Here is a 27706-nt window from a genome sequence, read left to right on the forward strand (position 1 = left end):
TTCCATTTAAGCAGAGATGGACCGCCCATCATTTGTCAGTGGCACATATAAACAACAGCGCCATTGCCAACAATCAAAACACAGGGAACAGCAAAAATAAAAGAAATATCGACACAGGAAGCATTGGTAAGTAAAATGCCCTTTAATGGGTTGGAAGCAGAAGATATGGGAAAGTGTAAAGTTCTGAGGGTCAAACTGTGATGGCTAGACCACTGGGTCAGAGCATCTCCAAAACAGCAGGTCTTGTAGGATGCTTCCAATATGCAGTGGTTAGTGTCTACCAAAAGTTGTCCAAGGAAGAACAACTGGTGAACCGGTAACAGGGTCATGGGCGCCCGAGGCCCATTGATGCTAGCCCCTCAGGTCTGTTCCCACACTAGAACTCAATTGCTCAAAAAGTTAATACTCACTATGATGGAAAGGTGTCAGAACACTCAATACAATGCAGTTTTGATGCGTTTGGAGCTGCTTACCTACAGACCGGCCAGAGTGCCCATGTTGACCCTTGTCCACTGCCAAATGCACCTGCAATGGGCAAGTGAGCATCAGAACTGTACAGTGGAGCAATAGAAGAGGGCAGCCTGGTCTCATAAATCACGTTTTCTTTTGTATCATGTGGATGGCCGGGTACATTTGCATCACTTACTTGGGGAAGAGATGGAACCAGGATGCATTATTGGAAAAAGGTAAGCCAGCGGAAGCAGTGTATGCTGGTCACGAACCTAGCAGAGAGGATGGGATTCCTTTTCGCCAGCTTCTAGTAGCGCTTAAAATCACAGAGGATCGATACTAACAGAGTCGTAATACAGAAAGTCAGGTCAGGTATAGAACAAAGCTGGAGCTAGGTAGTAATGATCTGATACTCTGGCACCTGTTGGTGTTCAGGGAGATGCTTATATGGGCTGTCCTATAGTCAGGCATCATGTGACGTCAGGGGGGAGTTTACCAGAATTGAGGTAATGCCATGTACTAGCCACTAGAGGGAGTTCCAGATTGCATTTTGCATTCCAGCCACTAGAGGGATATCCGGCATGTATCCTCGCAATAAAGCCACTAGAGGGAACTCCTTCCCCGTCTCTGAAACCGTCTGCCGAGGTAAGCATTGACTGAGCGTTGTTTTGTGACAATACCCCCTCCCTTAGGGGTGGGCTCTGAACACCCAGAAAATGGTTTGTGTGGAAACTTCTTATGAAACTTGTCCAAAAGTTGAGGGGCATGCAGGTCTGAATGTTTTATCCAACAGCGCTCATCAGGATCGTAGCCTTTCCAATTAATGAAAGTCCAAGATTTCATCCACTTCATATTCCTCATGCTGATCAACAGAGATGGAACTGGGAGCTGCTCAAGAAGAAGAGAATCTGTTAAGGACCACAGGCTTCAGGAGAGAGGCATGGAAGACATTTGGGATGCCTAGGAATGGAGGCAAGGACAAGCTGTAGGCTACTGGGTTTATTACTTGGGATGTACTATACCGCCCGATGTAACGTGGGGCAAACTTCATACTTGCCACTCTGAGTCTAATAAAATGAGTGGACAACCAGACTCTGTCCCCTGGTCCCCATCTTGTAACTTTGCGTCTCCTTTTATTCGCCTGGGATTTGTACCTGGCAGATGCTTTCTGAAGATTAGTCTTTACCTGGGACCAGGTGACGGAGAATTCTCGGATGCAGGAATCCGCAGCTGGGACATCAGAGATGGGAAGAACTAGAAGAGTGGGAAGGTGTGGATGCTTTCCATAGTTGATGAAGAATGGGGACTCTGATGACGATTCGAGGAACAGCTTGTTATGTGCAAACTCTGCCGATGGTAGGAGGTCTACCCAGTTGTCTTGAGCAGGAGAGAGGTAGAGTCTTATCAATTTCTCAAGATCTTAGTAATCTTGGGTAACTCTCTCTGTCCATTGGATTGTGGGTGGTAGGCTGCGGAGAAATTGAGCTTAACTCACATTATTTTACAGAGGGCTCGCCAGAAGTGTGACGCAAATTGAGTACCTCGGTCAGACACGATCTCTTGAGGGCAGTCATCAAGACGGAAAATGTCTCTGATAAAAATAGTAGCCAGGATAGCCGCTAAGTGTAAGCCTTTCAAAGGGGTGAATTGTGCCATTTTTGAGAATTGGTCTACCAAGACCCAGATGGTATTGTACCCTTTAGATGGTGGGAGATAGGTAACAAAATCCATTGAGATGTGGGTCCATTGTTTTTCCGGTACTGGGAGGGGATGAAGTAACCCAACAGAGCGCCTGGGTATGATTTTATGCTGGGCGCACGTCTGACAGGCAAACACAAAGTCTCTGACATCCCAGGAGTGAGTGGGCCACCAGTAATCTCTGGATAGTAGCTCGAACGTCTTCTTGACTCCTGCGTGTCCAGAGAATTGGGAACTGTGGGCCCAGGAGAGAAGTCTAGGTCGAGACTTAGAAGGCACCATGGTTTTACCAGTAGGAGGAGTTGGCAGCATCCCTGATGTAGCTGCCAGGACAATCCTTTTGGGGTCAATTGTGAGCTCCGGCTCAAAGGAGCGGGAGAGTGCATCCGCCTTGACGTTCTTGGAACCCGGGAGATAATTGATGAGTAGATTGAACCGCGAGGAAAACAACGACGATCTGGCTTGACGGGGGTTCAGATGTCGAGCAGAGTGTAGGTACAGGAGATTCTTATGAACAGTAAAAATCGTAACAGGATGTGAGGCTCCTTCCAGAAGGTGCCTCCATTGCTCCAAAGCAAGCTTGATGGCTAGGAGTTCTTTGTCCCCGATCCCATAATTATTTCCCGTGGGAGAGAACCTTCTGGAAAAGAACCCGCAGGAGTGCATTCTTCCCGAGACCTGCCAATGGGACAGAACAGCTCCCACAGCGAAGTAGGAGGCATCCACTTTCAGGAAGAAGAGAAGAGACGTGTCGGGCTGGTTGAGGACTGGAGCAAAGAGGAACTCTGCTTTCAACTGATTGAAGGCTTGATTGGCCTCTGGATTCCACTGTTTGGGATCGGCCGACTTACAGGTGAGGGCTGTAATTGGGGCTATCAAGGAGGAGAATCCCTTAATAAACTGCAGGTAATAGTTGGCAAACCCCACGAACCTCTGAATGGAATTTAGCCCAGTGGGTTGCGGCCAGTCTTGAATAGCCTGGACCTTGACTGGATCCATTTGGAGTTTGGTGCCCGACAGAATGTATTCCAGAAGCATAACCGAGGATTGCTCGAAGAGACACTTCTCCAGTTCACAATAAAGTTGATTGTCTAGTTATATCGGAATTTGGCGACACAAAATAAACCTTCTTTTTTACACTTAGGTTTTTACTTGAAAAAGTAGTAAAATATAGAAAAACTATATATATTTGGTATCACTGTAATCGTATTGACCCATAGAATAAAGTTAACATGTTATTTTAATTGCACAGTGAATTCCGTAAAAACGGCGCGAAAAAAACTATGGAGAAATCGCTGTATTTTTTATTTTCTACCCTACAAATAATTTTTTTCCCGTTTCCTAGTAAATTATATGGCAAAATAAATGGTGCTAAGATACACTACAGCTCGTCCCGCAAAAATCAAGCCCTCAAGGACTATATAGACGGAAAGACGTAATGGCTTTTGTAAGGTGGGGAGGAAAAAACGAAAATGAAAATCTGAAAAAGGGCTGCGGTGGGAAGGGGTTAAACTAATTAAAATCACCCAGCGCAGAATTTTCATTGGAGGTGGATGCCTCCTATGTTGGTGCAGATGCACTGCTGTTCTAGAGAGGTTCCAAAGGGAAGGCAGTGGTATGTGGCTATTACTCTAGACTTTTTCTCGAGCAGAGCGCAATTACTCTATTGGGGATCGGGAGTTTATGGCCATCAAATTAGCTCTGGAGGAGTGGAGACATCTACTAGAGGATGCAGCTTACCCCATCCTGATATATACCGACCACAAGAACCTCCCCTATCTCCAGTTGACCCAACGGCTGAGCCTTCGTCAAGCCAGGTGATCGCTGTTCTTCACCCGGTTCCAATTTGTGCTCCACTACCGTCCCGCTGACAAAAATGTGAGGGCCGATGCTCCATCCAGGTCGTTTGAAACAGGGGACACTGTGGAGTCTCCGCAAAGTATCATTGACCCGTCCTGTATTATTCTTGTTAATCCTCTGCAAATTAGAGACATCCCTCTGGGGAGGACTTTTGTGCGGTTGGCAGAAAGGAGGAAAATCCTTCGCTGGGGGCACAGCTCCAACCTGGCTGGGTACGCTGGTGTTCGTAAAACCCAGGACCTGATTTCTGGTGGCCCACGCTGCCCAAAGATATTGTGGACTTTGTCTCGTCCTGCACTGTGTGTGCTTCCAACAAAGTTGCACACTCCAAGCCTGCCGGTCTGCTCCAACCTCTGCCTGTGCCCAATGCTCCCTGGTAGCATATAGCAATGGACTTTGTCACAAACCTTCCTTCCTCTGCAGGATACAATACGGTCTGGGTGGTGGTGGACCGGTTGTCTAAGATGGCTCATTTTATCCCGCTGACCGGTCTACCTTCTGCTCCTCGACTCACTAACCTCTTCATCCAACACATCTTCCGTTTGCATGGCTTGCCTCTTCATATCGTGTCTGATCGGGGGGGGGGGGGGTTCCGTTCACCTCGAAATTCTGGAGAGCCCTCTGTAAACTGCTAGACGCGAAGTTGGACTTTTCTTCAGCCTACCATCCCCAGTCCAATGGCCAAGTCGAGAGGGTTAACCAAATCATGGAGAATGATCTTCGCCACTTCATCTCCACGTAGCAAGGGACTGGGTACAGCTTCTTCCATGGGCCGAGTTCTCATACAACAACCACACAAGTGGAAGAATAAAGTAACGTTAAAACCAAGCACACCATTGTTTTTCCTGTGGAATTCTCAATAAGTTTGATGTGTCACATGACCCTCTTCCCATTGAAAAAACTAAAGTTGGATACAAAATGGCTGACTTCAACACCCAGCTTGAAAAGTTTCCCCCCTCCCATATATTAATGTGCCACAAACAGGAAGTTAATATCACCAACCATTCCCATTTTATTTAGGTGTATCCATATAAATGGCCCATCCTGTACATGGGCACTGCCACTATCTACAAGGGCACTGGCACTAGGGGCAGCTAAGAGGCCATTATACTGTATGCAGGCAGCTATGGGGGCATTATGCTGTATATGGGAATTTGAGCATTATACTGCATGGGGGAATCTGTATGGGCAGTATACTGTATGGGGGCATCTGTGTTAGCTTTATATTGTATGGGGGCATTATACTGTATGGTGATAGCTATGGGGGCATTCAGGGGCATAACTAGGAAAGACTGGGCCCCATAGCAAACTTTTGACTGGGCCCCCCCTCCCCTGGGTGTGACACAACCCCCCCTTGTAGATAGTGCCTTTTTTACAGCCCCCCTGTAGATAACGTCATACAGCCGCCCTGTAGATAACGCCATACAGTACCACCCTGTAGATAACGCCATACAGCCCCCCTGTAAATAACGCCATACAGACCCCCCTGTAGATAACGCCATACAGAACCCCCTGTAGAGACCGCCATACAGCCCCCCCTGTAGGTAATGCCATACAGCCCGCCTGTAGGTAACGCCATACAGCCCCCCTGTAGGTAACGCCATACAGCCCCCCTGTAGGTAATGCCATACAGCCCCCCCTGTAGGTAACGCCATACAGCCCCCCTGTAGGTAACGCCATACAGCCCCCCTGCAGGTAACGCCATACAGCCCCCCCTGTAGGTAACGCCATACAGCCCCCCTGTAAGTAACGCTATACAGCCCCCTGTAGATAACGCTATACAGCCCCCCTGTAGTTAACACTATACAGCCCCCCCTGTAGTTAATGCTATACAGCCCCCCTGTAGGTAACGCCATACAGAACCAACCTGTAGGTAACGCTATACAGCCCACCCTGTAGGTAACGCTATACAGTCCCCCCTGTAGGTAACGCCATACAGCCTGAACCCCCCCCCAAAAATCTGACCTATAGTTTGTCCTACAATAGACATGTATCCCCTATCCACAGGATTGGGGATACATGTGTGATCGCTGGCACTGATAAGGAGAACGGGGGACCGAAAGTCTCCCAGGACCTGGGGCAGGAAGTGAGTGACGACACAGCGTGATCTCTCGAGAACACGCTGTGTGTCTGCACTGTCAGAAGCTGGGCGTTCTGAAGAGAAGTGGATGATACTTCTCGTCAGAACGCCCAGCTAGTAAAAGTAGTAAACACGCCCCGATGTACGCACATAATACACGCCCGGTTGGACTTTTACTTTAAACACGCCCACTTGGACTTTTGCAAGCCTCATTGGCATAAATACAAAAATGGTCATAACTTGGCCAAAAATGCTCGTTTTTTAAAAAATAAAAACGTTACTGTAATCTACATTGCAGCGCCGATCTGCTGCAATAGCAGATAGGGGTTGCAAAATCTGGTGACAGAGCCTCTTTAAGTGGCGTCGCGCTGTAGTAGCCATAACGGCAGCTAGAGGAGCCTCCGGCCATGGTGGGGGCCGTGCCGGCGGGCGACACGGGCCCCCTCATGCCGCGGGCCCCGTAGCAGCCACTACGGCTGCTACAGCGGTAGTTACACCACTGGGGGCATTATACTGTATTGTGGCAGCTATGGGGGCATTATACTGTATGGTGGCAGCTATGGGGGCATTATACTGTATGGTGGCAGCTATGGGGGCATTATACTGTATGGTGGCAGCTAGAGGGTATTATACTGTATGGGAGGCAATATGGGAGCATGCTACTGTGTGTGTTTAATCGGGTGTGTATGAGTGCCACACAAGTATTAGTCATTTAGGGTCGTGAAGAATAGATGATATTGCAAAACAGTAGTAGAAAAATACAATATTATTGCAAAATTATATATGACCACAAGAGGGAAGCAGCACACAATACTGAGCGAGTCGAATACGACGACTTCTCAAACCCTTGGTCTCCAATAATATGGCCGCCGCAAATTTTATTTTATAAACGAGACAGCAGGGGCGAAAATTACTCAAAAGCAATTTAGACATTATAACGGGTGGTAGTGTTCTGGTTGCTACAATAAACAATGATCTCACACAAAATGGCTTCCTCAGCCATTCGCATGTGCGGGCGCAAAGCATTAATGTGACGTCGGTTGCTAGGTAACTAGAGACGCATTCGACTGCTCCTGAGGAAGCGAGAGCCGTGGATAGCGCAGGGTGAGTGGTTTTACTGTGCGGTGCTGACGGGACACATTCCTTCCGTTCCTAGATCTGATGTATTCAGGAGCCGTTCAGTATTTCTACAGGTTTATTCCGGCTGTGTAGCGTGGATCACCTTATTCACATAGTATTTAGTGATGATGATGATATGGAAAGCAGATAAGTCATCTCACTTTTCCCAGTAGTCTCTAGCTCTTTAACACCAGAGTGCACCCATAAGTAGTGTCATGCAGAGTGCACCCATAAGTAGTGTCATGCAGATTGCACCCATAAGTAGTGTCATGCGGAGTACACCCATAAATAGTGTCATGCAGACTGCACCCATAAGTAGTGTCATGTGCAGTATACCCATAAATAGTGTCATGCAGAGTGCACCCATAAGTAGTGTCATGCGGAGTACACCCATATATAGTGTCATGCAGACTGCACCCATAAGTAGTGTCATGCGGAGTACACCCATAAATAGTGTCATGCAGAGTGCACCCATAAGTAGTGTCATGCGGAGTACACCCATATATAGTGTCATGCAGACTGCACCCATAAGTAGTGTCATGCGGAGTACACCCATAAATAGTGTCATGCAGAGTGCACCCATAAGTAGTGTCATGCAGAGTTCAACCAGAAGTAGTGTCATGCAGATTGCACCCATAAGTAGTGTCATGCAGAGTGCACCCATAAGTAGTGTCATGCAGAGTGCACCCATAAGTAGTGTCATGCAGAGTGCACCCATAAGTAGAGCCTATACCCATAAGTAGTGTCATGCAGAGTGCACCCATAAGTAGTGTCATGCAGAGTGCACCCATAAGTAGTGTCATGCAGAGTGCACCCATAAGTAGAGCCAGCCAGAGTACACCCATAAGTAGTGTCATGCAGAGTGCACCCATAGGTAGTGTCATGCAGAGTGCACCCATAAGTAGAGCCGGCCAGAGTACACCCATAAATAGTGTCATGCAGAGTGCACCCATAAGTAGTGTCATGTGGAGTATACCCATAAGTAGTTTCATGCGGAGTACACCCATAAATAGTGTCATGCAGACTGCACCCATAAGTAGTGTCATGTGCAGTATACCCATAAATATTGTCATGCAGAGTGCACCCATAAGTAGTGTCATGCGGAGTACACCCATATATAGTGTCATGCAGACTGCACCCATAAGTAGTGTCATGCGGAGTACACCCATAAATAGTGTCATGCAGAGTGCACCCATAAGTAGTGTCATGCAGAGTGCACCCATAAGTAGTGTCATGCAGAGTTCAACCAGAAGTAGTGTCATGCAGAGTGCACCCATAAGTAGTGTCATGCAGAGTGCACCCATAAGTAGTGTCATGCAGAGTGCACCCATAAGTAGTGTCTTGCAGAGTGCACCCATAAGTAGTGTCATGCAGAGTGCACCCATAAGTAGTGTCATGCAGAGTGCACCCATAAGTAGTGTCATGCAGAGTGCACCCATAAGTAGTGTCATGCGGAGTACACCCATAAATAGTGTCATGCAGAGTGCACCCATAAGTAGTGTCATGCAGAGTGCACCCATAAGTAGTGTCATGCAGAGTGCACCCATAAGTAGTGTCATGCAGAGTGCACCCATAAGTAGTGTCATGCAGAGTGCACCTATAAGTAGTGTCATGCAGATTGCACCCATAAGTAGAGCCAGCCAGAGTGCACCCATAGGTAGTGTCATGCAGAGTGCACCCATAAGTAGTGTCATACAGAGTGCACCCATAAATAGAGCCAGCCAGAGTGCACCCATAAGTAGTGTCATGCAGAGTACACCCATAAGTAGTGTCATGCAGAGTACACCCATAAATAGTGTCATGCAGAGTGCACCATAAGTAGTGTCATGCAGAGTATACCCATAAGTAGTGTCATGCAGAGTGCACCCATAAGTAGTGTCATGCAGAGTTCAACCAGAAGTAGTGTCATGCAGAGTGCACCCATAAGTAGTGTCATGCAGAGTGCACCCATAAGTAGTGTCATGCAGATTGCACCCATAAGTAGTGTCATGCAGAGTGCACCCATAAGTAGTGTCATGCAGATTGCACCCATAAGTAGTGTCATGCAGAGTGCACCCATAAGTAGTGTCATGCAGATTGCACCCATAAGTAGAGCCAGCCAGGGTATACCCATAAGTAGTGTCATGCAGAGTGCACCCATAAGTAGTGTCATGCAGAGTGCACCCATAAGTAGAGCCAGCCAGAGTACACCCATAAGTAGTGTCATGCAGAGTGCACCCATAGGTAGTGTCATGCAGAGTGCACCCATAAGTAGAGCCGGCCAGAGTACACCCATAAATAGTGTCATGCAGAGTGCACCCATAAGTAGTGTCATGCGGAGTACACCCATAAATAGTGTCATGCAGAGTGCACCCATAAGTAGTGTCATGTGGAGTATACCCATAAGTAGTGTCATGCGGAGTACACCCATAAATAGTGTCATGCAGACTGCACCCATAAGTAGTGTCATGTGCAGTATACCCATAAATAGTGTCATGCAGAGTGCACCCATAAGTAGTGTCATGCGGAGTACACCCATATATAGTGTCATGCAGACTGCACCCATAAGTAGTGTCATGCGGAGTACACCCATAAATAGTGTCATGCAGAGTGCACCCATAAGTAGTGTCATGCAGAGTGCACCCATAAGTAGAGTCATGCAGAGTGCACCCATAAGTAGTGTCATGCAGATTGCACCCATAAGTAGAGCCAGCCAGAGTGCACCCATAGGTAGTGTCATGCAGAGTGCACCCATAAGTAGTGTCATACAGAGTGCACCCATAAGTAGTGTCATGCAGAGTGCACCCATAAGTAGAGCCGGCCAGAGTACACCCATAAATAGTGTCATGCAGAGTGCACCCATAAGTAGTGTCATGCGGAGTACACCCATAAATAGTGTCATGCAGAGTGCACCCATAAGTAGTGTCATGTGGAGTATACCCATAAGTAGTGTCATGCGGAGTACACCCATAAATAGTGTCATGCAGACTGCACCCATAAGTAGTGTCATGTGCAGTATACCCATAAATAGTGTCATGCAGAGTGCACCCATAAGTAGTGTCATGCGGAGTACACCCATATATAGTGTCATGCAGACTGCACCCATAAGTAGTGTCATGCGGAGTACACCCATAAATAGTGTCATGCAGAGTGCACCCATAAGTAGTGTCATGCAGAGTGCACCCATAAGTAGAGTCATGCAGAGTGCACCCATAAGTAGTGTCATGCAGATTGCACCCATAAGTAGAGCCAGCCAGAGTGCACCCATAGGTAGTGTCATGCAGAGTGCACCCATAAGTAGTGTCATACAGAGTGCACCTATAAATAGAGCCAGCCAGAGTGCACCCATAAGTAGTGTCATGCAGAGTGCACCCATAAGTAGTGTCATGCAGAGTGCACCCATAAGTAGTGTCATGCAGAGTGCACCCATAAGTAGTGTCATGCAGAGTGCACCCATAAGTAGTGTCATGCAGAGTGCACCCATAAGTAGTGTCATGCAGAGTGCACCCATAAGTAGTGTCATGCAGAGTGCACCCATAAGTAGTGTCATGCAGAGTGCACCCATAAATAGTGTCATGCAGAGTGCACCCATAAGTAGTGTCATGCGGAGTACACCCATAAGTAGTGTCATGCAGAGTGCACCCATAAGTAGTGTCGTGCAGAGTGCACCCATAAGTAGTGTCGTGCAGAGTGCACCCATAAGTAGTGTCATGCAGAGTGCACCCATAAGTAGTGTCATGCAGAGTGCACCCATAAGTAGTGTCATGCAGATTGCACCCATAAGTAGTGTCATGCAGAGTGCACCCTTAAATAGTGCGAGACAGTGACCCCTCTTGAATAGCGCCAGCCAGAGAGCAGCTGTAAATAGTGCCAGTCATAGTACACCCATAAATAGTGCCAGCAAGTGCCTCTCTTGAATAGTGCCTACCAGAGTGCCTCCAAGAATAGTGTCATCCAATGCCCTTCATGAATAGTGCCACAATGAATGGTGCTAGTAAATGTGCCTCCCGGGAACATTGCCAGACAGCCAGTGACCCTCACGAATCGTGCCAGCCAGATTGCCACCATGAATAGTACCAGCTAGAGTTGCACCATGAATAGTAACAGATAGAGTTGCACCATGAAGTGTCACCTAGTGCCTTTCATCAATAGTGCCAGCCACAGTGCACCCATGAGTAGTATCAGCCAGTGTTTCCATGAATTGTCCCAGTCAGTGCCCCCATAAATTGTGCCAACCAATGTGCCTCCAAGAATAGTGTGTAAGGTGGCTAAAAAAATGAGAACAAGGGGAACACAAGGGCGGTGCATAAGGTGAGTACGACAGGTTAAAAATAGGTTCCTCTGGTGAGTGTAGTAAATGGAGGCTCACCTTTGGTTGTTGTGCATGGACACGCACAACACTATTGCAGAGCGAGATATTAGGAAGAATGCTGCCAGTGTCGTTTTCCCTAGGGTTTCAGCTGCCAGCCTCGCCAGGTAGATAAAAGAAATGGAGACCAGGTGGGGATCCACTGTTAGAAAGAGACACCATCCAGGCGCAAAACTTCCACGACTCAGTCGGATATTTGGTAAAATGTATTTATTGTATTAAACACAATAAACAGGAGCCTCTAAAATACAACGCCTTTCAGGGAAACAGTACCAATTTTTCAAGCAGACATGAGACAGTGCCACACTGTCTAATGCTTACATGAAAAAGGGGTTCTGTTACCCATACAGTGCCAGCCAGAGTGCACCCGTGAATAGTGCCAGCCAGTGCACCCCCTACAATAGTTCAGCTAGAGTTCACTTATATAGTGTCAACCAGTGCCCCCTTTTGAATAGTGCCAACCAGCCAACCAGAGTGCCTCCAAGAAGAGGCCAATGCCCATCATGAATACTGCCACCATGAATGGTGTTAGTCAATGTGCCTCCCATGTACAGTGCCAGCCAGACAGTGCCCCTCATGAATAGTGTTAGCCAGAGATTCACCATGAAAAGTAGTGCCAGCCAAAGTGCACCCATGAGTAGTGTCAGCCAGTGCCAATCATGAATACTGTTTGCAAGTGTTACCATGATTAGTGTCAGTAAGAGCACCCCCATGAATAATGCCAACTAGGGGGCTACTGTTTATAGTGCCAGCAGCCTGTGCGCCTCACACTAAACTAAATCAGTCACACGATGATTACAAAGGCGAACACAAAGCTGTAAGGTATAGATGGACGCAATCCCCTCTGCTGTATACTGTCCACCTTCTAAAGACCTACAGACAGAACATTGTGCCCATGACTGAGCCTGTGAACCCATCGATTAATGCTTTTCCTTATTTCCTTCAATTAGACTTTGGATTCCTCAGTCAAGGATGGATTCTGAATACCTGAAGAGATCTGTAGGGAAATGCCTGACAGAGGGATTGGCAGAAATAGCAGAGAAAAGACCAGCGGACCCTATTGAGTATCTGGCCCACTTTATTTACAAGTACAGAAGTAATTTAGATGAATATGAAAAGGTAACATGAATCGCTTCTATTATAAAATGCCACAACTTATCACCCGTTCACCCAGGCACATCAGCCTTTCGGGGGTGACTTCTCTTAGGGGGTCCCGGGGTGTAGTACATAACAGGACGGCAGACTTAACGCAACATCGAAATATTATATGAATTCATGGCGAATATCACAGATGGAAATCATCATATAAAAAAATCAATATATCATATTTACCGTAGTTAAAATTTCAGGACGGCATGCGACAAAGTGAAAATCTTAATAAAATGGGAATAATAATTTTATCCGGTTGAGAGGATTTTTACATTCGTTTCTGTTTCCTTACTTTTAAGAGGAGACTGGATCGGGAACAGCTAGAACGAGAAAAAGAAGAGGCAAGACAAGAGCTGGAGACAATTGAAAAACTGAAGCAAGAAGAACTCTTCATCCAGCGGAGAATTGAAGAGCAACAAAGGGTGAGATCTGTCACTGCTTGTGGGTTACCCAGGTTAGACTAGTATATTACTTCAGCTGGCCATAGGCAGGAAGATGTAACTAATATCTATTAGTGTTGTGACCAGTTTTCCTCTATTGGGATGTTAACGTGGCGAAGGAAAGATATCTGCAATGTGGGAATGATATTCCGAAAAATCCCACATTTCTGCACATTCGGTTGCTGATTAGACACTAGAATTGTAATGTTTAGTTAACAACGGCCATGAAAAGTTTGGAAAAAGTCCTTTTTCAATAGTTTTGTTTTTTATTACAATAAACATAACTAATAGTATTAGTCTCTACCTGCACCGCGTCGTAATGGTACGTTGTGGGAACTGTTACAGCATGGGCTCCAAAGCTGTGCCTGCAACATCTTCAGCAGGCGCCAGCTATAACATACAGCTGGCTGCAACGTTCGGGGTCAAAGTTGATGCCGATCCCGGCTGTTTAACCACAAAGATTTGATGGTCAATACTGACCATGGCACCTGAGTGGTTTTACAGAGAGAAGGTGGCTCCTTCTGTAGGCCCCGTGGTGCTCCCGCCAGGCAGCTGGCGGCCTAACAGGCGGTACAATACACTCCAATACAGATGTATTGCAGTGTTTTATCTGAGCAATCAAAGGACCACAGGGTCAGGTTCCTAGTGACACTAATAAAAAAGCTTTAAAGCTTTACAAATGTTTTATTTCCCTAACACAACATTTTATTATTGAAAAATATAAAAAGAATAAAAAACAATACATAGGGATTGTCGCACCCATAACGCCCAGTACTATAAAATTAACACGTTATTCTTAACATATATCTCACACAGTGAATGCCGCAAAAACAAGCCCTTATAAAGCTACGTCAATGGAAAAATAAAAATGTTATGACTCCTGGAATGTGGCGCCACAAAAACAAATTATTTTGCAAAAAAAAATGTAGTAAAACTAGAAAGGTAGGTTGTTAATAGCTGCTTTTGCTTCCCTGTGACACCCTCGTGGCTGCTGCTAATCTATGCTGCTGGGGGAGGGGATCTGAGCTAAATCAGTCTCCTTCCACCTTTGGCAGTTGACAGTATAGTCCCTTATTACTTTCCCTGCAGATAGCTAACATGAGATGTAGAGTAGTGAAGATAAATACTACAATCCTAACAAGCTGAGGAGTCATCTCCTCAGCTATACTTCCATGCTACTGCAGGGGCTCTGCTCCTCACCTGACAAGCAGGCAAAAAAGTTATTTCTATTGGTTGCTCTACAGTGAACAGTGGATTACTATGCAGAGAACTGGCTTTGGGGAGAATAATTGAGAGTGTGTCCACCAGCACTTAGCTCATTATGTGGACGTGCACTTTGTTATACACTTTGAACACCAAGTGGCAACGTACTATGTAAGTGAAAAAAGCATATTTTTACTATTATTTTCAAATTATAAGCCTAAAAATTCAAAAATGGACAAAAGGATGTGTTTAAAAATTATAAAAAAAAGAAACCTGCATTGTCTACAAAAAATGATGTTGCAAAAATCACGTCGCTAGCCCAACAAATAAAAAAGTTATAGAATTAAACTTTTTTTTTAAAGTAAGTTACTTATTCGATTATATTTTTTATTCTGTATTTTGGTATTTTTTTTTTCTTACACATGTTGGGATGTATTAAAAATGAAATAATAATTTGACATGTTTTCATATGTTAGCCAAAAGAGGGAGCACTTCCCAGAATTACAGCAAGGTGAATAAGGCAAAGCAAGCTGACTTACAGCTGCTGTAAATGTGGGAGGGAATCTCACCCCCCCTCCCTATTTTTGGCTACAAGCCAGGAAAAGGTGTCTTCAAATTGCTAAGCAGTGTCCGGCTGCCATTTTGGGAGTGATTGTACAAATGGCAGCTGGCAGAAGCTATAGGACACACCAAAAGGCTATGGGTATGTTCACACGCTTACTAAAAAACGTCTGAAAATACAGAGCTGTTTTCAAGGGAAAACAGCTCCTGATTTTCAGTAGTTTTTTAATCAAACTCACATTTTACGCTGCGTTTTTTACGGACGTTTTTTGGAGCTGTTTTTCTATAGAGTCAATGAAAAACGGCTCCAAAAACATCCCAAGAAGTGACATGCACTTCTTTTTCGCAGTCATCTTTTTACGTGCCGTTATTTGAAAATGAGGTGTAAAAAAATGCCCCGTCGGAACAGAACGCCGTATTTCCAATTGAAATCAATGGGCAGATGTTTATAGGTGTTCTGCTTCCGATTACGGCCCGAAAAATGCCTGAAACACTACGTGTGCACATACCCTAAGGGTATGTTCACACGGCTTGTTTTTGGACGTTTTTCGGGCCGTAAACGGCAGAAAAATCGGAAGCAGAACGCCTCCAAACATCTGCCCATTGATTTCAATGGGAATACGGTGTTCCGACGTGGAGTTCATGTGGAGTCCCGACATGGAGTTCAGAAGGTTCACACAGCGTGTATTTGACCCTGTTTTTTACGCATTTTACGTGCCAAAAACTGCATCAAAAAACGCTTGATTATGTTTTTAATTTACATAATTGGTAAAGTGCGCTGTTAGTACATTCAACGCACTTGTTTACACACGTGTTTTTAAAAAACGCGTTGTGTAATTAGGTGTCGAGTCAATTCCTTTGCACGTAAAACGTGCCAAATGTTCCCATAGTCAGTGGGAGTCCTAATTATGCGCCAAAAAGCGTGCACAAAATACGTAAAAAAAACACACCAAAAAAGCGTCAAATGCTTGACTACATCAATGGAAAAGAGAGCCGTTAGTTTTTTACGCAAGCGTTTTTAAAAAAACGTGTTGCGTAAAGAAGTACAGTGGGGTGGGGTTGTGTGTGGCGCAGTTGCATGTTTGGGGGGATTTGTGTGTGTGGGGGAGTGTGCTCGCCGCTGATTCTTTAAAACAGCTGATAAGCGGCTATGAGGGATCAGTGGTGCCCGTGCATACTCCGCTGCACAAAAATAGGACACAGCTCTGCTGTGCACACTACACACACACAGCTTTGCTGCATGCGCACATGCACACAGCTCTGCTACGCACGCACACACGAGCGCACACACACAGCTCTGCTGCCCGCGCACACACAGGGCTGCTGCGCGTGCACACACAGCTCCAGCAGGTGTGCGGGGGTGTCGCGAGGGCAGGGCCATGGGGGGGCGCGAGAGGGGGGTACACACCTTACCTGCAGTGCAGCCGGTCTTCATAATGGCGCCTGTTATCTCCCTACAAACCAGCTTCTCTGCTGGGTGGCTCTGAACTGCCTCTGCGCAGTACAGAGCCAGATGTCCGATGCAATGAACGGCTCCCGTGCACTGTGCTGCCGTATTCCATCTGTGTATGTGTCGTTAAAAGACACATACACAGATGAAATAAAACATGGCAGCCCCCAGTCCAGTAAGAAAGTGTTAATAAAAAAAACATTGTGTGTGAAAAAATAAATAAAGTCAATATAATATTTTATTAAATATAAACACATAAATTAATAAAAAATAAATAAAAATCATGACACTGTCCCTTTAAAGAGCAGATGTGCTCTTCTGTCTAATGTCTTCATTAGAGTCATTGTTACATATCACTAGACAGGATATTATCTACTGTGGATCTAGGAAATACTGACCAGGAGGCAGAAACCTGTTCTGTCGACTCATTCTGAGCCCTTCTTGTCACCGCTCACTTACACCACACCATGTCCTCAAGCAAAGAAGTTTATGAAACCATTTTAGCTGAAAGCGCTACAAGTAAAAGTAACTGACGGAGGGGCCTCAGCTGAGCCAAGAAAAGCTCACGTGCGTGTGTTGTGATCTAGGCTCCTCAGTAACTACTTATGATCTTTCAGCCGGAGGAATTCCAGCAATTTTAGATTCCTTCTCCTTTTCTCTAAGGGGAAATCAATCCTAAAATTATCTTATGACATGCAATATAAATCAGTGTTGTCACCAAGTTCACAGACTACACCGCTCTCATGATTTAATACGTCCCTATATCAATTTAGAAGTTCACTTTTGGGGCGATTCACCCTTTTAATGTAGGCAATTTCCTGCAATCCCATTGGTTCCTAGAAAGCCCCAATGCTCATGGGGAGTATTTCCGATAATACCATAACATAAACTTTACTTTAATGTTAAAGCAACGGCTTTTTTCCACCAGTGTTCAGTTCCAGTGGAATATAATTTAAAAAATGGCAACTGTGAGATGCCCAATCATAACTTCAATTTGGAGTAACATAAAATTGCTCGCTATGCAAAAGGTGCGGCGCTCGCAGGCTGATCAGCCGAGCGTGATCACCGGGCCATCCACAGCACAATCGTAAGTTCGGTTCTGGAGGCAGCCATGTGGCAGAGTTGTGTCATATAGTGCGCTTTTTGTGGAGATCCTCCAGACAAGAGTTCGGGGAACCTCTCTGCATTTTCATTAGGCCTTTATAGATATTAAAGTGCTGTTCCCCAAAAATCTATACACCTGTAGTGATACATTTTTGAGTTGTCTTGCCAAGTTTGTCTTTTGTGAGAGATAGATAATAACTGATGTGAGGTGCGGAGCTGGCGGTGGCACCCAGGCCTTGAGCAGACCAAAAAGGATCCTCTGCCGCATAAAAAGACACCAGTATGATAAATGGCACATGATAGGTGTGGGGACCAGGAGCTTCCAGTTATGCCTCTGGTTCTTGCTGTAATCCTATTTGACATTCAGGAGTTTGAGTAAGGCCTTATTCACATCCGAGGTGCCTTCGTGCTCAGCGCTGCAGGACACGATGTCACGCATCCCCCATAGTTGAGAGTCTATGGAGGGATGGGTGATGCGTGAAAAGAACGGACATGTCCTATTTTCCCACTGACCCGTCACACGGTCTGTAGAAACAACGGCTATGTGAACGGCCACATTGAATTACATAGGTCAGTGGGACCGCCGCTGTTTCAACTGCCCTCTCACGGACGATTAACACATTCGTGTAAATAAGGCTTAAAGAGGCTCTGTCACCAGATTTTGCAACCCCTATCTGCTATTGCAGCAGATCGGCGCTGCAATGTAGATTACAGTAACGTTTTTATTTTTAAAAAACGAGCATTTTTGGCCAAGTTATGACCATTTTCGTATTTATGCAAATGAGGCTTGCAAAAGTACAACTGGGCGTGTATTATGTGCGTACATCGGGGCGTGTTTACTACTTTTACTAGCTGGGCGTTCTGATGAGAAGTATCATCCACTTCTCTTCAGAACGCCCAGCTTCTGGCAGTGCAGATCTGTGACGTCACTCACAGGTCCTGCATCGTGTCGGCACCAGAGGCTACAGTTGATTCTGCAGCAGCATCAGCATTTGCAGGTAAGTAGCTACATCGATTTACCTGCAAACGCCGATGCTGCTGCAGAATCATCTGTAGCCTCTGGTGCCGATGTGTCCTCGCTCGTCTGACACGATGCAGGACCTGTGAGTGACGTCACAGCGTGGTCTCTGGAGAACACGGCTGTGTCTGCACTGCCAGAAGCTGGGCGTTGTGAAGAGAAGTGGATGATACTTCTCGTCAGAACGCCCAGCTAGTAAAAGAAGTAAACACGCCCCGATGTACGCACATAATACACGCCCAGTTGTACTTTTACTTTTCAACACGCCCAGTTGTACTTTTGCAAGCCTCATTTGCATAAATACGAAAATGGTCATAACTTGGCCAAAAATGGTTTGTTTTTTAAAAATAAAAACGTTACTGTAATCTACATTGCAGCGCCGATCTGCTGCAATAGCAGATAGGGGTTGCAAAATCTGGTGACAGAGCCTCTTTAAGCTGGATTACAATCAAACCGACATAAAAAGCTTATTAACTTTGTGCAATACATTGTGAGTTACAACCTGTATTATGTCCCACTGCTAGATTGTCCATTGTACTGGCATCAAAGATACAATCTCTCAGCAGTCTCCTTGCTGTCTCAACATCTGTACAGAGCTTGTGGTCGGGACAATAATGACACGTGGAAAAACCACGTCCCGCTGCATTATAGGAGCTCAGTTAATCTGTTAGGGATGTGAATGTCGACAGAATGGTCTGTTTCCAATAGCAACCAACAGAATTTGTAACGCTTCTCTGGACTATAATACAGATTGTAACTCGTTCCCAGTGCGAAATAAGTAATGTCATCTATTTTCAAAGTTACTCTGCTTTTCATGTCCATTATATCTATATCTAAACTGGTTTTCGAGGGTGAACATAGGGTTTAAGACTAATCATAGACCAGCGACTAATAAGTGAACACTTGTCTGTAACCTTTAATAGGAAAAACATGTTAATTTACGCCGATTTGAAATGAAGTTGTTGTATTTCAGAAGAAGGATTCAGAGGAGCATCCCCAAAAAACGATAGCAGAAATTACAGAGAAGTTTGGCGCACCTCACTTGCCTACTGTGGAAGAGACTGATGAATATTTGTCAGGAGCTGTGAGTATTCTTCATGGAGCCTGTAAAGGCTACACATATTTTTTGAGATATCATCCTTCTCCCCTCAGGTGTTATTTCATGTGACTGAGGTTGGAGGTAGATGTTCATCATGTTCAGTCACTCACTCGCTGTTATTTGTAGGGGAAAGCCTGGCAGTAAGTCTTCAGTTTCCCAACAGCACCACCAGAGGAGATATTAAGCATTACACACTTCACATTGAAATCAATAGGGCAGATTTACTAATAATGTCTACATTTTAGACAATGTAAATTTAGACGAGGCAGTCAGAAAATTCACCAAATTGATCAAAGTGGTGTATTCTATATGATAAATTTGGCGCATCTCGCTAGACAATGTTCTCTTCCTTATACCACCTATTAGTTGGCTTAGTTTACGCCAGTTTTTTTCACTAAAATTTTGGTGCATACTTGGCGCACAGTGTTGCATTTGAAAGCGCGCCCCCTTATGCTACACAAAACCATTTCTTGCTAATCCACGTTCCTTGTCAAGCGTGGCAAAAACAAAGTGTCTAAAACAGTTAAATGTAGTGCACGGCATGTACACCGTAATACTGCAAAAGAATAGATGCAGCCAAGTATCACATGGTTGCCCATTCATTTGCATAGCTATCATGTAATACTAAATTTGCCAGGGAAAACATGCATATAAGCCGTCTGCAGCTTTTCCAAAGGATTAATACTGATTACTGAGTGTTTCAGCATCCGGACCGGAGGCAATGGGCAGATCGCCGAGGTGGCTGCATTCTAAACGGCTGTTTCAGTTGGGATAAATCCTTTACTTGTGGGGCAAACCCCTTACATCTTGGGTAGCTTATCTTTTTATATATATATTTATGTATTTCATTCCTCACTACTGATATAGTGTCTCCAAACTAGAGGGTAAAAAAAACTATAAAGTTGTCAGCAGAGTTGGAGGATGAGAGGGGTTATGGGTAGAAAAAGACAAATATGTAACAGACATATTAGCATCATCATAAGTTCTGTACAACCATTTTCCGGTCTGTCAGTGGAAATCCTTGCGGATTTCTTCTTGAAATGTGGAAGAACAGTTTGACATTCAAAGCGCATCACATGCATTTTTAACATTCTTTGCTGCCACCGAAGTGCCCAGAATCAAATTATTGGTATCTGTCATTTTGTCTTCACGCTAGAATTCTAATATTTTATTATGTTTTAGTACGAATTGGAGGAATCTGAAGCCTTTCATATGTAGGTCGTCATGGAGTGGTTAAAGACGTTCTTCTTAAATATGTTTTAGACCATGTGGTTTTTTTAGTCCAAAGTTTTGTACTGATTAATCTATTAACCCGCTAGTGACCATCAATACGGCTTCTCTTGGCGGGTGTTCAGCTGCCGTTTAACCCCTGATCATAACATCCCAAACAATAAAGTTAACACATTAAAAAAATCGGAATACAACTGCAGAATAGCTTTTTTTTTTTTTCATCCTCTTCCACCCCCCCCCCCCAACAAAAATGTATACAAATTTTTGTTTTTTTTCATTATTCATTTAAACAGTATAAAAGTTAATCAATAAGTCCCATGAATCCCAAAATTATACGAATTAGGACTACATCTTGTCCTGTGAAAAACAAGCCCACACATGGCTACACCAACGAAAAATAAAAAACGTATGACAAATTATCTTTGCTTGAAACTGTTTTTATTGTGCAAAAGTAGTAAAAAAATAAAATAAAACTATACATATTTGGTACCAACCCAGAGAATAAAGGTAACATGTTATTTATGCCGCATGGTGAACGACATACATTCAAAATGCAAAAGAATAATGGCGTAATAGCTGTTTTTTTCCATTCTCCCCCCCAAAAAGTTAATTAAAGATCATCAATAAATAATATGTTCCCCAAAATAGTGCCATTAAAAAAATTCAAGCTGTCCTGCAAAATAAAAAAAACATACATATTATGTTGAAGAGAAAAATAAAGTTATGGCTCTTTAACTGCGACAATGAAAAAAACAAAAAAAAAGGCTGGTCACTAAGGGGTTAATATATCTTTAGACCGGGTTCCCACGGGACGGATTCACGGCATAAAAACCACGCCGCGTATCCGACCTGGAACTCGCAGTACATTCTGTCTGAAAACCGCACCACATTGTGCTGCGTTTTGTCGGATGGCATTTCCGCTGCAGAAAGCAGAAGTAAAGAACGCTCATTATTACGTAGGTCGTTGTTATGGCGACGCGTCCCTCCATCGCAGTCCGGCCTCCCTGCATAACTCTGCAGCCTGTGATTGGCTGCAGCGGTGGTGGCATGGAATGGAACGTCATCCTAGGAGGCTGGACTGCAGGAAGGAGGAGGGCGTTCTTGGTAAGTATGTTTTTTTTATTTTTCTTAGTTGCGATTTTTGCTGCATGAACGCTGCGAATACGCCGCAAAATTCACAACACTTGGCTTTTTGTTGTGGGTTTTGCATCCCCATTCAATTCAATAAAGAAAACCCGCAACGGAAAATCAACAAAAAAAGCAGAATAAATTGACAATTTATTAACGTTTATGCTGCGTTTTTATCCGCAGTGTGGGCATGAGGTTTTCTGAATCTCAGCCTCTTTGCTGCTAAGCTGAGTTCACATGGGGCGGATACAATGCATAATAGCACGCAGCGTATCCGCCCTGTGCACCGCGAAAAAGCGCACTTAACTGTGGTGCAGTTTTTCGCCCGAAATGTCCTCTACGAAAAACTGCAGCACTTAGCCAGCCGGCCAGCCTTCTGGGATGACTGCTGCAGCGGCAGTCACATGGGATGAAGCGTCATCCCAGAGGGCGGCCCTCTGATGTCACCCAGGCCGGCCTCCTGTAATGACGTTTCATCAATGTGACCACTGCCACAGCCTGTGATTGGCTGCAGCGGCAGTCACATGGGATGAAGCGTCATCCCAGAGGGCGGCCCTCTGACGTCACCCAGGCCGGCCTCCTGTAATGAAGTTTCATCCATGTGACCACTGCTACAGCCTGTGATTGGCTGCAGCGGCGCTCACATGGGATGAAGCATCACCCCAGGAGGATGAAACACAGATTCCTAGGTAAGTTTAATATATTTTTTGTTTTCTGAATTTAGTTTTTTGTGGCGGGATCGCTGCGAACAACTGCTATTTGATGCAGGATTTACAGCCCTATTGAATTCAATGGGGAAATCCCGCAACAAATAAGCAGCGTTTACGTATAGACAATTGACATGCTGCGGAATAAAACTCTGCACCGCAGGTCAATTTCTGAGTGTGGATGAGATTTGTTTTATCTCATCCTCTTTGCTACTACTGTACTTGCTGCAGATTTTCCACAACGGATTCCGTTGCGGAGAATCCGCCGTATTTAGACATGCGAACTGGCCCCTTCAGTAAATGCTGCGGAATTTCCACACAGAATTTCGTTGCGAAAATTGGGAAACTCCCCAAAAATTTTTGGGGGGAAAAAACAGTGATTCCATTGTTTTCTATGTTTTGTTTTTACGGCTTTCACCGTGTGGTAAAAACGACAACTTAACTGTATTCTGCAGCTCAGTACGATCATGGTGATAACAAATTTATATAGTGTTTTTTATGTTTTATTACTTTTACAAAGAAAAAAATATTTGTTCAAAATAAATGTGTTTTTAATCACCATATTCTGAGAGCCATAACTTTTTTTGATTTTTTCGTCGATTGAGCGGTGCGAGGGCTAATTTTCTACAGGACAAGATGTCGTTTTTATTCGTACCATTTTTTGGTACATACAACTTTTTGATCAATTTTTATAAAAAATTTTTTGAGAGCAATGGTGATCACCGTTTTTCTAAGGGTGTTCCTGTGCGAGGTAAATAATCTTATATTATAATCTTTCGAACTTATATGGACGCAGTGATACCAGTTTTGTTTATTTTTTTTTCTATTTCTCACATTATTTCAGAAGAAAAAATGGGAAAAGGGGGACTTTTTGAACTTTTTTTTTTTTTTTTTTCTTTTACAAATTCACTTTACAATTCCGGGGGAACATGTACAGACAATATCAGACATTACATAGTGACAAAACTAAGTTACAATTCAAACAAGGGGAGTGAGGATTTCCCTTGTGCACTGATCTTTAAACCTCCGAACAACTTTTGGTTTCGGAGGAAGGAGCTGGCATGTGACCGGTCGAAGCTCCGGGGTTACTAAAAGGGGTTACTTCTTTGGTGTATCAGGAGTTAAGTAGGTTTACGAATAGAGATAGCCCAGTAAGGGCAAACTTAAATGAAATATGAGGCAAAGATTTGGGGAAGGATTATATAGTCACATGGAGGTAAGTGTTTAAACTTGTTAATATTGTGTCACTTAATTATTCACATAGATTTTCCAAGTTTATGTTGGTACACCGACTGTACTGCCCTCCTAAACATCTGTATAGTATGGGATACAGAGAGAATGATACCTGTACTAGGTGTAATATAGATCAGGCTGATCTCATTCATTTGATGTGGCGATGCCCAAAGCTGCATCGATATTGGTTCTCGGTCATTGAAACCATTGAATCTATATTGGGTATGGCTATGGGGAATTCTGAAGGCTTTATGTTTTTGGGAGATCCCTCAGAAGTGCCGGGGCTGAAGCAGAGGAATGACCGTGATCTTGTGATTCAGTTGTTATTCTTGGCAAGATTACAGATTTTGAGAAAGTGGTTTGTAAAAAATCCACCAGTAGTGATCAAATGGCAAAAGGCAGTTTTTAGAGTTCTGCTTAATGAAAGATCGTACTATCTCTCAGAAGGGAGGTATGAATATTTTTGCAATAGATGGAGCAGTTGGATTGACAAGTTGGATATTAGGGACAAAGTTATTGCCCTAAGGCCCCATATTTGATCGTTATTTATCTCTGTGTTTTTTTGTTCGTTTTTTGCGCCTCATCTTCCTTGTTATCTGGAAAGAGACGGGTGGGGGTTGGGTATTGTATTCCTTCTTGGTTTTTGTGTTTATGATTGAACCATGTTAAAGGAAAATATTGCAGAATGGAGTAATCAAATAAAAATTATTTAAAAGGATAAAAATCAAGGAGTGAGGACCCTGCTCGGAAGAGCTTACAATCTATGAGGAAAAAGGGTGACACAATCTCAAAAGCGTAGTACACATAAAGCTGCATGAGCCGGTCACCAGCCAGTATCTGTGTATGACAGACATGAAGTGTATTAGGGTGCAAGGAGTGTGGAATGACTGGTGAATAAGGGGGTCAGGTTCTGATGGCCAATGTAATGGGGGGCCATGGAAAGGTTAGGGGATGTTATAGGCCTGTCTAAAAAGTTGTGTTTTCGGGTGAATGTTGGGATGATTACTGGCAAATGTTCTCCACTTTGCACAAGCGTAATCTGTTTTTTTTTATAAAAAAATAAAAATGTACACAACTATGTCTGTGCTTTGCCAATTCAGTCTGGCATGTTGATGGTTGGATCGTTCGTACAGATTATTCGATGTACGATTGAGCGGCCGTATGGTGGCCAAGCTTTAGGGGGTTTTCCAAACTTATGAAAACCCCTAAAGATTGGCCCTTTTCCGAGCTTATGAAAACCTCTAAAGATAAACACAAGGATCATGGTTATGTGACTGTATATGAGGCTACAGACCGCACATTAGTAAGTGATAAATCTTACTGCAGCTATCTGCACACAATTTTTAAAGACCGGAAAAGCATTTGAACTGTATGGCCAGCTTAACAATGATTTATGGATATGACGTCAGGTTGACACATGTTTCCTGGTAATGAGGGTCAAATAATACAAAATCTAGCTTCGGTTGAGGACAGGATAGTTTTTTTGGGAAACACATACACCAACTTTTTATCTATTATTGTGTAGCTTCCTTAAGCCACCACAGAACTTGATATAGATCTGAAAACTGTTTTAACAGAGACACCAGATTTGCTGTTATCATTTTTCATTGACCATCAAATAATTATTAAACTTCTTTAATCCCATATAAAAGGGTGGTAAACAGAAGAGCCCAGATATGACTCCTGAGACTGAGGACACAAAAGTAGCAAATGACATGGAAAAAACAAATGATAATACTTTAAAAGTTGATTCAGGAGAGAATCCGGAAAGCTCTGAAGTTGTGGAAGAACAGAAACCAGTACCCACTTTGTACGTTCCTACCAGTGATGGTGCACATGTAGATGAGCATGCCCCTTCTGTAGATTCAGCAAACACAAATACAGAGCAGAATAAATCCAAGATTGAAGCGCCTGAAGAAAAGGAACCTGAGGCTGATGGAGGAGAACAAGATGCATGACCATCTTTTCAGAGAAGAACTTCTGCCAGCTTCATGAGAACCACATGGTCCGCGCATGAATGGGCTTCTTATTGCGGCAATCCTTACCTACATATAAATTGGATCATGAATTATTATATAAAACCATGAAAATGCATAACTACAAGAACAGTTTACAGAAACTGTCAATTGTGATGATCTCTATTAAAATCTTAATATTTTGGTGGATGAGCTTGTTTTATACCATTGTGCCATGTCTTATTCAATGTGTGTTTGTGTATCACTGGTTCTGTTTGGTAATGTATCTGCGCTCCTGTTTGTTGAATGAACAGCAGACCGCAAAAATGTTTCCCATTGGTGGACAGATTGACGTTTGCCTTTCCCTTGGATACATATTTTTTTGCAGGGCCATTATTTTATTTTATTTATTTACATCGCTGACTTAGGGACTGTTTTTTAAAGGTGTTCTATCTATGTGAGAGTCTAAATGGTCCATTCACTACCTGTATGGCAATTGAAAAATGAATACAAGCCGGAAAACATTTGCTGCCTGTGAATATAAGAAACATTATTTATAAATATTCATGATGCAATTCAATGGTGGCCAAATAGTAGACCTTAAAGGGGTTCTCCAATTTGGGGGCTGTTCTTTATACTGATGACCTATCCACAGGATAGATCACCATTATATGATCGGTGAGGTTCTGAGACCTGGACTTCGCACCGATCAGCTGTTCCGACTGCTTCCGGGCGCTGGAAGCTATGCAGGGATCGGTGTTCAAAAGCAGAAGGCTCCGACCACTGTATAGCGGCCGTGCTGGGTTACTGCAGCTCTGCTCCTATTCACTTGAACAGGAGCATGGCTGCAGCACGGCTGCTATACAGTGGTCGTTTGGGAGGTAAGAAGGCTATGCACCCGGAGCCCGCACCGATCAGCAGCTCCGATTGCTTCTGGGCGCCGGAAGCCATGCAGGGGTCGGTGCCAAATGTAGAAAGCTCCAACCACCCTATAGCGGCTGTGCTGGGTTACTTCAGCTCTGCTCCTATTCACTTGAACAGGAGCAGAGCTGCAGCACGGCTGCTATACAGTGGTCGTTTGGGAGGTAAGGAGGCTATGCACCCGGAGCCCGCACCGATCAGCAGCTCCAATTGCCTCTGGGCACTGGAAGCCATGCAGGGGTCAGTGCCAAATGTAGAAAGCTCCAACCACCCTATAGTGGCCATGCTGGGTTATAGCAGCTCTGCTCCTATTCACTTGAACAGGAGCAGGTCTGCAGCACGGCCGCTATTCAGTGGTCGGAGCTTTCTGCTTCTGGCACCGGACCCTGCATAGCTTCCGGCGACCGGAGGCAAACAGGGCAGCTGATCGGTGTGGGGTCTGTGTACATAGCCTCCTTACCTCCAAAATAAAATTGAATTAAAACTGTTAAAGTCGTATGTAGCCCAAAGTTATAGGTCTCAGAAAATGAAGACACAAAACTTTTTTTTTTAACAAGTTATTTTTGCTTTGTAATAGTAGTAAATAATAAAAAAAAACTATATAAATTTGGTATTGTCGCAATCGTATTGACCCGTAGAATAATGTTAACGTGTCGTTTTTACAGAATGGTGAACTCCATGAAAAACGAAACCCAAAAAAGAAGGAATCTTTTTTTTCTCTATTCAACCCTACAAATAAATTGTGTTCCAGTTTTCAATACATTATATAATACAATATAGAAGAAAGAGAAAACAGAGTCTTAGAGCCAAAATATATCAAAGAGTATCAAAAAATTCCTTTATTCAATATATATAGCAACAAACATTTAAAACTGTATATGACAGGAGAGACTCAAAATAATGTCAACACAACGATGTATCAGGGAAACCCAGATTATAGGTAGTAAGCCATT

General features: G+C 44.1%; 1 protein-coding gene across 3 annotated transcripts; it reads left to right on the top strand.

The window, feature by feature from the left end:
• Positions 1–84: 84 nt before the first annotated feature.
• LOC142663943 (DPY30 domain-containing protein 1-like) lies at positions 85–26056 on the top strand. Of its 3 annotated transcripts, none has more exons than XM_075842795.1 (5): positions 85–126; positions 12506–12674; positions 13004–13126; positions 19454–19564; positions 25530–26055. In XM_075842795.1, the coding sequence occupies exons 2-5, from the start codon at positions 12528–12530 to the stop codon at positions 25833–25835; spliced, it is 687 nt and encodes a 228-aa protein (XP_075698910.1). In that variant the 5' UTR covers positions 85–126; positions 12506–12527; the 3' UTR covers positions 25836–26055. The 3 variants fall into 3 exon arrangements, with proteins under 3 accessions (XP_075698910.1, XP_075698908.1, XP_075698907.1); XM_075842793.1 differs by lacking the exon at positions 85–126 and adding an exon at positions 7100–7192; XM_075842792.1 differs by lacking the exon at positions 85–126 and adding an exon at positions 7193–7281 and having other exon boundaries at positions 25530–26056.
• Positions 26057–27706: the final 1650 nt, after the last annotated feature.

This window comes from Rhinoderma darwinii, chromosome 11 (assembly GCF_050947455.1).
Source record: "Rhinoderma darwinii isolate aRhiDar2 chromosome 11, aRhiDar2.hap1, whole genome shotgun sequence".
Taxonomy (NCBI): Eukaryota; Metazoa; Chordata; class Amphibia; order Anura; family Rhinodermatidae; genus Rhinoderma; species Rhinoderma darwinii.

Excerpts from the sequence above, each read along its gene's own strand:
- LOC142663943 (XM_075842792.1), top strand. The coding sequence starts at position 7,250 with ATGTATTCAGGAGCCGTTCAGTATTTCTACAG. Across the intron at positions 7,282-12,505 it reads GCCGTTCAGTATTTCTACAG|ACTTTGGATTCCTCAGTCAA; the intron begins GTTTATTCCGGC and ends TCCTTCAATTAG. Across the intron at positions 12,675-13,003 it reads ATTTAGATGAATATGAAAAG|AGGAGACTGGATCGGGAACA; the intron begins GTAACATGAATC and ends CTTACTTTTAAG.